This window comes from Triticum urartu, chromosome 6A (genome assembly GCF_056163025.1).
Source record: "Triticum urartu cultivar PI428250 chromosome 6A, HENAU_Tu73, whole genome shotgun sequence".
Taxonomy (NCBI): Eukaryota; Viridiplantae; Streptophyta; class Magnoliopsida; order Poales; family Poaceae; genus Triticum; species Triticum urartu.
The window spans coordinates 137,962,512-137,976,748 of NC_141878.1; the positions used below are offsets into that span (position 1 = coordinate 137,962,512).

Genomic DNA, 14,237 nt, shown 5'->3' on the forward strand with positions numbered 1-14,237 from the left:
CATTGACATGGTATAGGCTATGTGATGATATGGGATCATGGGACTATAAGCGATTGAAATTGGAATTTCAGCAGAAGTTTTATCCTATGCATCTTGTTCATCGTGATCACAATTATATATATATAATGTTTGGCCTCGCGAAGGAAAAAGCATCGCTCAAGCTTGGGGGAGGGTTAAGTCAATGTTATACTCATGCCCCAATCATGAGCTCTGAAGAGAAATGATTATTCAAAAAATTTATGCTCGGCTTTCTGTTAGTAATCGCTCCATGCTCGATACTTCTTGTACTGGATCTTTTATGCTGAAGACTATTGAATTCAAATGGGATTTATTGGAAATAATTAAACGCAACTCTAAAGATTGGGACCTCGACAAACGTAAGGAGTCAGGTATAACACCTAAGTTTGATTGTGTCAAATCTTTTATGGATACCGATGCCTTTCATGAATTTAGCACTAAATATGGACTTGACTCTGAGATAGTAGCTTCTTTCTGTGAATCCTTTGCTACTCATGTTGATCTCCCTAAGGAGAAGTGGTTTAAATTAATCCTCCTATTGAAGTAAAAGCAGTTGCACCTATTAAAGTTGAAGAAAAGACTATCACTTATGATGATCCTGTTGTTCCTGCTGCTTATATTGAGAAACCACCTTTCCCTGTTAGAATAAAGAATCATGCCAAAGCTTCAACTGTGGTTAACAAAAGTAATATTAAGACACCCAAACCTCCCGAGCAAATTAAAGTTGAACCTAGTATTGCTATGGTTAAATATCTCTTGGCCGATAATATTGATGGGCATGTTATTTACTTCTGCAATGAAGCTACTAGAATTGCTAGACCTGATGCTAAAAATAAACATAGACCTATTGTAGGCATGCCTGTTATTTCTGTTAAAATAGGAGATCATTGTTATCATGGCTTATGTGATATGGGTGCTAGTGCAAGTGCAATACCTCATTCCTTATACAAAGAAATTATGCATGATATTGCATCTGCTGAGGTAGAAGATATCAATGTTACCATTAAACTTGCCAATAGAGATACTATTTCACCGATTGGGATTGTTAGAGATGTTGAAGTCTTATGTGGGGAAGTTAAATATCCTGCTGATTTTCTTGTTCTTGGTTCCCCACAAGATGACTTTTGTCCCATTATATTTGGTAGACCCTTCTTGAATACTGTTAATACTAAGATAGACTGCAATAAGGATATTGTTTCTGTTGGTTTGGGGGATATATCTCTTGATTTTAATTTTGCTAAGTTCCGTAGACAACCCCATGATAAAGAATTGCCTAGTAAAGATGAAATTATTGGTCTTGCTTCTATTGTCGTGCCTCCTACTGATCCTTTAGAACAATATTTGCTAGACCATGAAAATGATATGTTTATGAATGAAAGAAGGGAAATAGATGAAGTATTCTTTAAACAGGGACCTATTCTGAAACACAACTTGCCTGTTGAAATCCTAGGGAATCCTCCTCCACCCAAGGGTGATCCCATGTTTGAGCTTAAACCATTGCCTGGTACTCTAAAATATGCTTATCTTGATGAAAAGAAGATATATCCTATTATTATTAGTGCTAACCTTTCAGAGCATGAAGAAGAGAGATTATTGAAAACTCTGAAGAAGCACCGTGGTGCTATTGGATATACTCTTGATGATCTTAAGGGCATTAGTCCCACTTTATGTCAACACAAAATAAATTTGGAGAAAGACGCCAAACCAGTTATTGATCATCAATGACGGCTAAATCCTAAGATGAAAGAAGTGGTAAGAAAGGAAATATTAAAGCTCCTTGAAGCAGGTATAATTTATCCCGTTGTTGATAGTCAGTGGGTAAGTCCTGTTCATTGTGTCCCTAAGAAGGGAGGTATTACTGTCGTTCCTAATGATAAAGATGAATTAATTCTGCAAAGAATTATTACAGGTTATAGAATGGTAATTGATTTCCGCAAATTAAACAAGGCTACTAAAAAGATCATTACCCTTTGCCCTTTATTGATCAAATGCTAGAAAGATTATCCAAACATACACACTTTTGCTTTCTAGATCGTTACTCTGGTTTCTCTCAAATACCCGTGTCAGCTGATGATCATGAAAAGACTACTTTTACTTGCCCTTTTGGTACCTTTGCTTATAGACGTATGCCTTTTGGTTTATGTAATGCACATGCTACCTTTCAAATATGCATGATGGCTATATTCTCTGACTTTTGTGAAAAGATCTGTGAAGTTTTCATGGATGATTTTTCCGTTTATGGATCCTCTTTTGATGATTGCTTGAGCAACCTTGATCGAGTTTTGCATAGATGTGAAGAAACTAACCTTGTCTTGAATTGGGAGAAGTGCCACTTTATGGTTAATGAAGGTATTGTCTTGGGGCATAAAATTTCTGAAAGAGGTATTGAAGTTGACAAAGCTAAGGTTGATGCTATTGAAAAGATGTCGTGTCCCAAGGACATCAAAGGTATAATAAGTTTCCTTGGTCATGCTGATTTTTATAGGAGGTTCACTAAGGACTTCTCAAAAATTTCTCGGCCTCTGACTAACCTATTACAAAAAGATATTCCTTTTGTCTTTGATGATGATTGTGTAGAAGCATTTGAAATACTTAAGAAAGCTTTGATTCTGCACCTATTGTTCAGCCACCTGATTGGAATTTACCCTTTGAAATTATGTGTGATGCTAGTGATTATGCCGTAGGGGCTGTTCTAGGGCAAAGAGTTGATAAAAATTAAATGTTATCCAATATGCTAGTAAAACTCTAGACAATGCCCAGAGAAATTATGCTACTACTGAAAAAGAATTCTTAGCAGTTGTATTTGCTTGTGATAAGTTTAGACCTTATATTATTGATTCTAAAGTAACTATTCACACTGACCATGCTGCTATTAAATATCTTATGGAAAAGAAAGATACTAAACCTAGACTTATTAGATGGGTTATCTTGCTACAAGAATTTGATCTGCATATTATTTATAGAAAGGGAGCTGAGAATCCCATTGCAGACAACTTTTCTAGGTTAGAGAATGTTCTTGATGACCCACTACCTATTGATGATAGCTTTCCTGATGAACAATTAAATGTCATAAATGCTTCTCACAGTGCTCCATGGTATGATGATTATGCTAATTATATTGTTGCTAAATTTACACCACCTAGTTTCACATACCAGCAAAAGAAAAAGTGTTTCTATGATTTAAGACATTACTTCTGGGATGACCCACATCTTTATAAAGAATGAGTAGATGGTGTCATTAGACGTTGTGTACCTAAGCATGAACAGGAACAGATCCTACGTAAGTGTCACTCCGAAGCTTATGGAGGACACCATGCTGGAGATAGAACTGCACATAATGTATTGCAATCCGGTTTTTATTGGCCTACTCTCTTCAAGGATGCCCGTAAGTTTGTCTTATCTTGTGATGAATGTCAAAGAATTGGTAATATTAGTAGATGTCAAGAAATGCCTATGAATTATTCACTTGTTATTGAACCATTTTATGTTTGGGGCTTTGATTATATGGGACCTTTTCCTTCCTCTAATGGGTATACACATATTTTAGTTGATGTTGATTACGTTACTAAGTGGGTAGAAGCTATTCCAACTAGTAGTGCTGATCATAACACCTCTATTAAGATGCTTAAAGAAGTTATTTTTTGAGGTTTGGAGTCCCCAGATATTTAATGACTGATGGTGGTTCACATTTTATTCACGGTGCCTTCCGCAAAATGCTTGCTAAGTATGATGTTAATCATAGAATTGCATCTCCGTATCATCCACAGTCTAGTGGTCAAGTAGAACTTAGCAATAGAGAGCTTAAATTAATTTTGCAAAAGACTGTTAATAGATCTAGAAATAATTGGTCCAAGAAACTTGATGATGCACTATGGACTTATAGAACTGCATATAAAAATCCTATGGGTATGTCTCCGTATAAAATGGTTTATGGTAAAGCATGTCGCTTACCTCTTGAATTAGAACATAATGCATATTGGGCCATTAAAGAGCTCAACTATGACTTCAAACTTGCCGGTGAGAAGAGGTTATCTGACATCAGCTCACTTGATGAATGGAGAACCCAGGCTTATGAAAATGCCAAATTGTTCAAAGAAAAAGTTAAAAGATGGCATGATAAAAGGATACAAAAACGTGAGTTCAATGTAGGTGATTATGTATTGTTATACAACTCTCGTTTAAGATTTTTTGCAGGCAAACTTCTCTCTAAATGGGAAGGTCCTTACGTCATCGAGGAGGTCTATTGTTCCGGTGCCATAAAAATCAACAACTTCAAAGGCACAAATCCGAAGGTGGTGAACGGTTAAAGAATCAAACATTATATCTCAGGTAATCCTATAAATGTTGAAAGTAATGTTATTGAAACCGTAACCCCAGAGGAATACATAAGGGAGACTTTCCAGAACGTCTCAGACTCCGAAAAGGAATAGGTACGTGGTACGGTAAGTAAACCGACTCCAAAACTGTTCTAATGGCAATTTTTCTCCGTTTTGGAATATTTAAGAAAATATGAAAATAAGAAGCAGACCGGAAAGGACACGAGGCCTCCACGAGGGTGGAAGGCACGCCTCACTGCCTCGTGGGCACCTCGTGTGCTCTCTGGACTCCGTTTTCTTGCACGATACTTCTTTTGCTCGGTAAAAATTCATTATATAATCTCCCGAAGGTTTTGACCACCGTATCACGCAAATATCTCTTGTCTTTGTTTCAAGCTGTTTTCTGACAGATCTAGGTCGCCATGTCGTCTTCAAGTGCCCCCAAGGACAAGTTCTTCGAGAAGGTCATCAACCCCTACCTCGCAGAGGTGCTGCAACACCCACAAACCATTGAGATACATGAGGGGTTGTTGCACATACACGATGTGTAGGGACCAATGAGGACCAGAAGCGTGGAGACAAGGCTTGAGGCAATGGAGCAACAAGTTTTCAAGTGCCAGGAGATGGTGGAGCGTGGACTCGACTCCAATCACATAATGATCACGGAGTTCACCAACAACCACAAGCTGGACGCCAAGGACATTGGGGAGGCCATCTTCAAGCTTCACGAGAAAATCGAGCGCCTCCAAGCCCAGATCTATGACCTGCAAAACCAAAACTGTGAGTATAAATATAGATTCAAGGGGGTGAGTTTGGCTGCAGATTTGAGGATCTCGGAGACTCGATCATCCTTCTATGATGGTGAGCCTATGCCTTGGAAGATGGACGACAAGCCTACATCATCAACAACTCCTTCATCACCACCTCCGAGGAAGGAAACATAAACACATGGGTATGGGCACTCCCCTTGGCAACTACCAAGCTTGGGGGAGTGCCCCGGTATCGTATCACCATCACTTTTATCTTTATCGTTTTTCTTAGTTCGATCCTTTTGATAATATCTTGATCAAGTAGAATAAAGTTTTAGTATGATCTAGTTGTGAGTTTTGCTTTATGATCTTCTTATGTAATCGAGTCCGTGAGCTATATATAATAAAGATTAGTGTTGAGTCAAGGGCTTGACTATTTTGCTATGATCTTGAGGGAATAAAATAAAAGAGAAGAAATAAAAAGAAACAAAGAGATCATATGGATCTGATGGAGTGTAATGACTTCACATATAAAGAGTATGATGAATAAAAGTTGTTGAGAGTTGACAAACATAGTTTTGGTCATCGCTGCAATTTATAGGAAGTAATAAAGAAAGAGAGGTTCACATATAAATATACTATCTTGGACATCTTTTATGATTGTGAGCACTCATTAAAGTATGACATGTTAAAGAGTTGACGTTGGATAAGGAAGACAATGTAATGGGTTATGTTTTCTTACATCTGAGATAAATTATATTGTCATGGATCATCCAACATGTTGAGCTTACCTTTCCCTCTCATGCTAGCCAATTTCTTTGCACGAAGTAGAAATACTACTTGTGCTTCCAAATATCCCTAAAGCCAGTATTTCCATGAGAGTCCACCATATCTACCTATGGATTGAGTAAGATCCATCAAGTAAGTTGTCATCGGTGCAAGCAATAAAAAATGCTCTCTAAATATGTATGACTTATTAGTGTGGAGAAAATAAACTTTATACGATCTTGTGATATGGAAGAAATAAAAGCGACGGACTGCATAATAAAGGTCCATATCACAAGTGGCAATATAAAGTGACGTTCTTTTGCATTAAGATTTCGTGCATCCAACTATAAAAGCGCATGACAACCTATGCTTCCCTTTGCGAAGGGCCTATCTTTTATTCTTGTCTTATACTTCATGCAAAGAGTCATGGTGATATTTACCTTTCCTTTTTACATTTTATCCTTTGGCAAGCACGGTGTGTTGGAAAGATCCTGATATATATAGCTAATTGGATGTGAGTTTTCATGAACTATTATTGTTGACATTACCGCTGAGGTAAAACGTTGGGAGGCAAAACTATAAGCCCCTATCTTTCTCTGTGTCCGATTAAAACTTCATACCTATAAATATTGTGTGAGTGTTAGCAATTGTGAAAGACAAAAAGATGGTTGAGTATGTGGACTTGCTGAAAAGCTCTTATATTGACTCTTTCCTATATTATGATAAATTGCAATTGCCCCAATGACTGAGATTAGAGTTGTTGGTTCTCAATGAAGTTTATGATTCATACTTGAAATTGTGATTGAATTGTTACTTTAGCATAAGAGATCATATGACAATATATATATATGTTGTTGCTCTAAGGATGATCATGATTCCCTCATGTCCGTATTTTATTTTATCGACACCTCTATCTCCAAACATGTGGACATATTTTTTTTGATTTCGGCTTTCTCTTCAGGACAAGCGAGGTCTAAGCTTGGGGGAGTTGATACGTCCATTTTGCATCATGCTTTTATATCGATATTTATTGTATTATGGGTTGTTATTACACATTATGTCACAATACTTATGCCTATTCTCTCTTATTTTACAAGGTTTACATGAATAGGGAGAATGCCGGCAGCTGGGATTCTGGGCTGGAAAAGGAGCAAATATTAGAGACCTATTCTGCACAGCTCCAAAAGTCCTAAAACTTCACGGAAGTTATTTCTAGAATATATAAAAAATATTGGGAGAAAGAAGTTCCAGAGGGGGCCCACACCCTGGCCACGAGGGTGGGGGCGCGCCCAGGGGCCCACACCCTGGCCACGAGGGTGGGGGCGCGCCCCCTGCCTCGTGGGCTCCCTGGTGGCCCTCCGATGCCCATCTTCTGATATATGAGGTCTTTTGTCCGAGAAAAATAATAAGCAATCTTTGGGGAAGAAACTCCGCCACCACCAGGTGGAACCTTGGCGGAACCGATCTAGGGCTCCGGCAGAGATGTTCCCAAGGAAACTTCTCTTCGGGAGGGGGAAATCATCACCATCGTCATCATCAATGATCCTCTCATCGGGAGGGGGTCAATCTCCATCGACATCTTCACCAGCACCATCTCATCTCAAACCCTAGTTCATCTCTTGTATCCAAACCTCAGATTGGTACCTGGGGGTTGGTAATAGTGTTGATTACTCCTTGTAGTTGATGCTAGTTGGTTTATTTGGTGGAAGATCATATGTTCAGATCCATTATGCATATTAATACCCCTCTGATTATGAACATGAATATGCTTTGTGAGTAGTTACGTTTGTTCCTGAGGACATGGGAGAAGTCTTGCTATAAGTAGTCATGTGAATTTGGTATTCGTTCGAAATTTTGATGAGATGTATGTTGTCATCCCTCTAGTGGTGTCATGTGAACGTCGACTACATGACACTTCACCATTGTTTGGGCCTAAAGGGAGGCATTGGGAAGTAATAAGTAGATGATGGGTTGCTAGAGTGACAGAAGCTTAAACCCTAGTTTATGCGTTGCTTCGTAAGGGGCTGATTTGGATCCATATGTTTCATGCTATGGTTAGGTTTACCTTAATACTTCTGTTGTAGTTGCGGATGCTTGCAATGGAGGTTAATCATAAGTGGGATTCTTGTCCAAGTAAGGACATGTGACGCCCAAGACCGGAGCTTCAGATGCCTTCCAGGCTTTCCGAGTTTCGTTGTGTGTTTTGTTTTTGCTTGTTGCATTCATCATTGCATCGTGTGCATTGCGTCATGTCATCATGCCATCATGTCATTTTTTACCTCAACTAAATAAAGGGCATGGATCTTTGATCCATTTAAATCGAGGGAATTCACATGGTGATTCTCTTTATAACATATCCTCCCGATATTAGGGAGCTATATTAAATATTCCATTTTCGGAATCACCGATAAACACACTTGCCAATAATCACATGCCTTTTCCTCCTTCAAGTTTGGTCCCCAAACTTTGCCCATATTTTCTTTCATCGCTTTCCCGATCTCCACAAAAATTCCGAACATTTTTGGACTCTCCAAAAATGTTTTCCTAATTCAACTTATTTGAATCACATTCAAATATGTTCATATGCAATCCTTCCAAAACGGTGTCAACTATATTTTTTTTTCTTGGATCAATCTCATTTTGTGAGCCCTGGAAAAATTGGCCTCCTGCACAAATTCTTTCTCTATCTCTTTCTTTCTCCCCTTTTCTTTCTTTGTTGTTTTTCTGAAAGAAAATGGCAGAGAGGATATTGTTTTTTAGAAGAGAGAGAGGAGGGAAGCCAGCCCAGCTGGGCCTCCCAACCATCTATGCCTAGGCCCATTAGTGCCCGATCCATTCTAAACCCTAGTGCAGGGAGAGAACCCATCTCCTCGATCCCCCTCCTCCTCCTTCGTCCCTCTTTCCTCGCGCCGCCAGAAGCCCCCACGACCGAACCTTCCTCTCCCTCGATCCCATCTCTTCCTTCTCCTGCGCCGCATCTACAGACAGAGGGAGAGCAAGAGCAACTCTCCGGTCCGCCGCCGCCCTGGGCGCGTGACCACGCCGACCCCGCGTCCTTGCCTCCGGCGACCGTCGTCGCTCCGTGCACCCTGGCCATCCTCCTGCACCGCCCGTCGCCATCAACTCCTCTGGTCGCCGCGTCCTCCCTCTCCTCCTTCGCCAGCGAGCCAACGCCCGCCTCCTGCTCACCTCGCCATGGCGTGCTCCCGACCAGGCGCCACTCCACATCCAGAGTGCCCCTGCTCCCTTTTCCTCCTCGCTGCTGCTCGGCGCCTCATCTGCGAGCTCCTCCGTCCCCTCCTTTGTCAGTTTCCCTGCTGGGCCCCTCTTCCTCCGCGCCATCTTCATCGAGCACCAGGAGCTCGACCTCGTGCCCTCACTGCTGCGCTGCCACACCACGGCAACCGCGCCCTACTGCTGCTGCTCTTCTGCACTCTGTCGTCCGCGACCACCAGGGGGCTGCCGCTCGCCTCACACCCCTGCTGCCGGCGACCGGGGCCGCTGGAGCATGTCCGCCGTCGACCTCCTCGGTCAACCGGGTCGTGCCATCCCTTCGTCGCGGCCTCTTCTGCGTTAGGCCATGACCAGCCCCGCATTGACTTCCCTGGCATCGTCTTCCGCGAGCACAACAACTACAAGCCATGCTGCCTTCGGTTGCAGCCGGTTTGTTTGTCGTGTTGGACACCGACGCCCGCAGATTTTGGACGCGCCAAGTTCCGTTTCAAAATGTTCAACTACATCCTATGTGGATTTCAACAAGTTCCACGACGTCCGTCGATCGCCAAGTACCCCTTCGGATACGCAAGTCCCTCGAAGGTTCACCGATGCCAAGTACCACACGGAAACGCCATGTTCCCCTACACGCGATGACGCCAAGACCATTTCGGGATTCACCAAGTACCGCTACCGATGACTCGAACATCTACGAAACGTGTACCGCTACCATCGCAAGAATTGAGACCGACATGTCCGAAGATGCAAGTACCACTCCGAAACATGTACCACTACCGTCGCCGAGATCATGAGAACCTCTACCGTCAACCCTAGAGATGCGAGAATGACTACTTCCACTACCGCCATCGCGAAAACGCCTATTGCCCTCTACGAACGAGAACCGTCCCATTTGCATGCTTTAAAGGTATACCACCGAGACGACGCCCGTGGATGAATGCTTGTGATGTATGAGTTGGACCGTGTGTTGCTCTGTGTCTGAGTTGTTCGTTGCATGAAGCCCCTCTTTTGCCTTGTCGTCGTCCCGTGGGAACCCGGTAGTCGGGAGCACCCCACCATCTTGCTCAACTCGCTCAAGCCCTATCTTTTTCACCGGCATCTCAATCGAGTTACTGAAACTGATATGTTGCCGTGGCATCATTTTCGGATTCGTCGCCGTGGCACCCTTTCTTTCCACCACAGTGACAAATGCTTCATAATGCTCTTGTCAACTTTTAACAAAAATGGCATAAAGTTGAACATGTCATCCGCATCATGTTAACAACATCAAGAATGTTTAAATTGTTGTTGCAATAAATTACTAATGCATATGGGGATTTACCGGATTCGTTGTTTGTTATATCCGGTCCCATTTAAATTGTTTAGATGGTGTAGTTTGGTCATGCTTCACCTCTTGCCATGTTAACCAAAATTTAATATTGTTGAGTACCTAACCGGGAGTGAACTAAATAATTGATGTGGTGTTCTGTCAAGATGCAACTCGTTGCATATTGGGCTCCACTTAACTTGTAGTTGTGTTTGTGCACTTTGCCATGCCATGCCTAATTAATCCGGACATGCATCATACTTGGTTGCGCATCATGCCATGTTGATATGATGGTTGTTTACTATGTTGTTTGCTTCTTTCTGGATTGTTTCCCGCGGTAGCTTCGGTTTCATTTCGGAGTTGTGAGGATCCGTTCGACTCCGTCTGTTTGTCTTCTTCATGGACTCGTTCTTCTTCCATGCGGGATTTCAGGCAAGATGACCATACCCTCGAAATCACTTCTATCTTTGCTTGCTAGTTGCTCGCTCTATTGCTATGCCTATGCCGTGATACCTACCACTTGCTTATCATGCCTCCCATATTGCCATGTCAAACCTCTAATCCACCTTGTCCTAGCAAACCGTTGTTTGGCTATGTTACCGCTTTGCTCAGCCCCTCTTATAGAGTTGTTAGTTGCAGGTGAAGATTGGAGTTTGTTCCGTGTTGGAACATGTTTATTGTTGGGTTATCACTATTATATATTGTCTACTTTAATGCATCTATATACTTGGTAAAGGGTGGAAGGCTCGGCCTTATGCCTGGTGTTTTGTTCCACTCTTGCCGCCCTAGTTTCCGTCATACCGGTGTTATTTGATTTTGCGTTCCTTACGCAGTTGGGTTATAATGGGAACCCCTTGACAGTTCGCTTTGAATAAAACTCCTCCAGCAAGGCCCAACCTTGGTTTTACCATTTGCCACCAAAGCCTTTTTCCCTTGGGTTCTGCAGACTCAAGGGTCATCTTTATTTAAACCCCCGGACCAGTGTTCCTCTGAGTGTTGGTCCAAAGTAGAGCACCGTGCAGGGCCATCCCTTGGCAACTTGGGTTACGTCGGCTCCTGTATGCTTAGCTTATCCGGTGTGCCCTGAGAAGGAGATATGTGCAGCTCCTATCGGGATTTGTCGGCACAGCGGGTGGTCTTGCTGGTCTTGTTTTACCATTGTCGAAATGTCTTGTAACCGGAATTCCGTGTCTGATCGGGTCACCCTGGGAGAAGGAATATCCTTCGTTGACCGTGAGAGCTTGTGATGGGCTAAGTTGGGACACCCCTGCAGTGTTATGAACTTTCGAAAGCCGTGCCCATGGTTATGGGCAGATGGGAATTTGTTAATGTCCGGTTGTAGAGAACTTGACACTTAACTTAATTAAAATGCATCAACCGCGTGTGTAGCCGTGATGGTCTCTTTCCGGCGGAGTCCGGGAAGTGAACACGGTTCTTGTGTTATGCTTGAATGTAAGTAGTTTCAGGATCACTTCTTGATCACTTCTAGTTCACGACCGTGCTATGCCTTTCTCTTCTCGCTCTCATTTGCGTAAGTTAGCCACCATTTATGCTAGTTCTTGCTGCAGCTCCACCTCATAACTTTTCCTACCCATAAGCTTAAATAGTCTTGATCACGAGGGGGTGAGATTGCTGAGTCCCCGTGACTCACAGATTACTTCAAACAGTTGCAGGTGCCAATGATACCAGTGCAGGTGACGCAACTGAGCTCAGATGGGAGCTCGATGAAGATCGTGTTTGTTGTGTTGTTTCGTTTCAAGTTGATCAGTAGTGGAGTGCAGTCGGGGCGATCGGGGATCTGTAGCATTAGGGGTGGTCTTCTTTTATTTTGGTTCCGCTGTCGGACCTTGATTGTATCTGAATGATGTAATGCTTTATTCATGTATTGTGTGAAGTGGTGATTGTAAGCCAACTTTGTACCTCTTTCTTATTCAGTACATGGGATGTGTAAAGATTACCCCTCTTGCGACATTGCCTACAATGCGGTTATGCCTCTAAGTCATGCTCCGACACGTGGGAGATATAGCCGCATCGTGGGTGTAACAAGTTGGTAATCATAGCCTTCCCCGACTTAGGAGCCCCTGCTTGATCGAATCGCTGGCGTTGTTGAGTCTAGAAAAATGTTTTGAGTCTTTTAGGATTATATATATCATAGAGTAGGATTCTTTTTACTCCTCGGTCCCTTCATCGCTCTGGTGAGGCCTCCTGACGTAGAGTTTTGACTCTTCTCTCCTCAAATTTCATGAATTTTTTTTAGGATCACGCGGGTATCTTGGAATCGTTCCGATGGTTTTGTGACGAGAACATTGTCCTTGGTGCCTCCTGACATTTAGGGATTGTGGCAGTGTCCCGGGGAGTTGAGCTCCGAGGTGTTGTCGTCACAATTTTATCGTTCCAGTTCTGGAATACCTGAGTTTCGCCGACATCAAAAATCTCTTTTATGCAGTTGTTGGTGAGATAACCTCGACGCCACCCAGTACTGGGGCGGGAGTTCGGGAGTATTGCCATAACTCGTATAACGGATGCTTTTTGAAGGTTGAGGTAAACGATTTTCGAAGGTTTCTTGGTTATGTGTTGAAGGATGGATATAGCTGGATGTAGGATTTGTTAGTTTTGGGTGAGGTATTATGCTTCCCCTGTATCCCCAACACCTGATTGCATAACCAGAAAGTTTCGGGAGTTTATAAGTGGGAATTCAAGTAGCTCCTAGGATATCTTTCTGACAGATGCATGATATGAGATTGGGGTTCGACATCTAGTGGTCCGCCTATCCACGGTTGGTTTTACAGTGGTCTCATTGTGTCTTAAAGAGTCCTTGGCTATGCTGACTCGGGGACGCTTCGTATGTCATGTGCACTGCCTTGTACATGATGGTGATGTACGATCGATCCCGTGTGGGCCCCACCAGGAAAACTTTGGACGAAATCACTATCATATGTTTGTTCCGGCTTATTTTGCAAGCCAATCCTTTGTTTTGTTTTTTCACTTGTGGTATTTGAGTTGCTTCAATGTCAATGTCGATTCCATACCTTTCCTAAGTGGTGTTCTCATATTTCTATGTCAATACTAATCCTTCATGATAATCGAGATTGTCATGTCAATCCTTTTCAATCGGCGTGTTTTTCTCTTCAAGTGGATTCGATCATTTCAACATCCCCAAGATTACCTCTCGGTTTTCCCAACGTTGTTCATTTCATCCATCCCAAATTGTCTTTGTTTTCCCGCCCTCCCACCCTTTTTCTTCAAGGACTCAGATTTCTTATTCGAGTATCCATCTTATGGATGTGAAGTCTCTCCATTCGTTTCCATCAATCTTCTTATACGGTGATTCTCAGAAAGTTACTAACGGAGCTTCAAGTTCATCATTCTTCGTTCTTTTCCTTCTCCGGTGGATTAAATTCAAGCTTTGTTGATCATATCCTTTCCTCATTTCAATGTTTTCTCATGTCGGTGCACCTCTTAATAATCCACTTCTCGCTATTCAATTGTTCCGGAGTGCTGAAGATATCTTAGAAGATTCATGGTTACATTCTCGATCCATTCAAGTTCTTTTCAGGTTGTTATCTCATTCAAGCTATTTAATTCAACCGGCGCAATCTATCTTTTAAATCATTCAACGGTGTTTCTTTTGAGTGGGCACTAACCCACACGTCTTTTCCCAGGATCTTACTGACTCTTCTAATTTTTCTCGGAGTTACTCCCAAATTCGTTTCCAAGTTTGACGTAAGAATGAATTGCCATCAGTCATTTGTATTGCTCCAAGATCTTTCAAATTCTTATCATTATTGGCCCAACATCTTCGCTTTTCATTATTCCGGAGTGCCTCAACAATTCATGACGGTGTTTCTC

At 42.2% G+C, this 14,237-nt stretch overlaps 1 protein-coding gene across 1 annotated transcript in view; it reads right to left on the reverse strand.

The window, feature by feature from the left end:
* The window catches only part of LOC125517644 (E3 ubiquitin-protein ligase SINA-like 4), a 33,658-nt gene extending 24,610 nt beyond the window's left edge, over positions 1 to 9,048 (reverse strand). Inside the window, exon 1 of the mRNA XM_087529998.1 lies at positions 9,041 to 9,048. Coding sequence (XP_087386124.1) covers positions 9,041 to 9,048 — 8 coding nt within the window. The remainder of the gene's footprint in view (positions 1 to 9,040) is intronic.
* Positions 9,049 to 14,237: the final 5,189 nt, after the last annotated feature.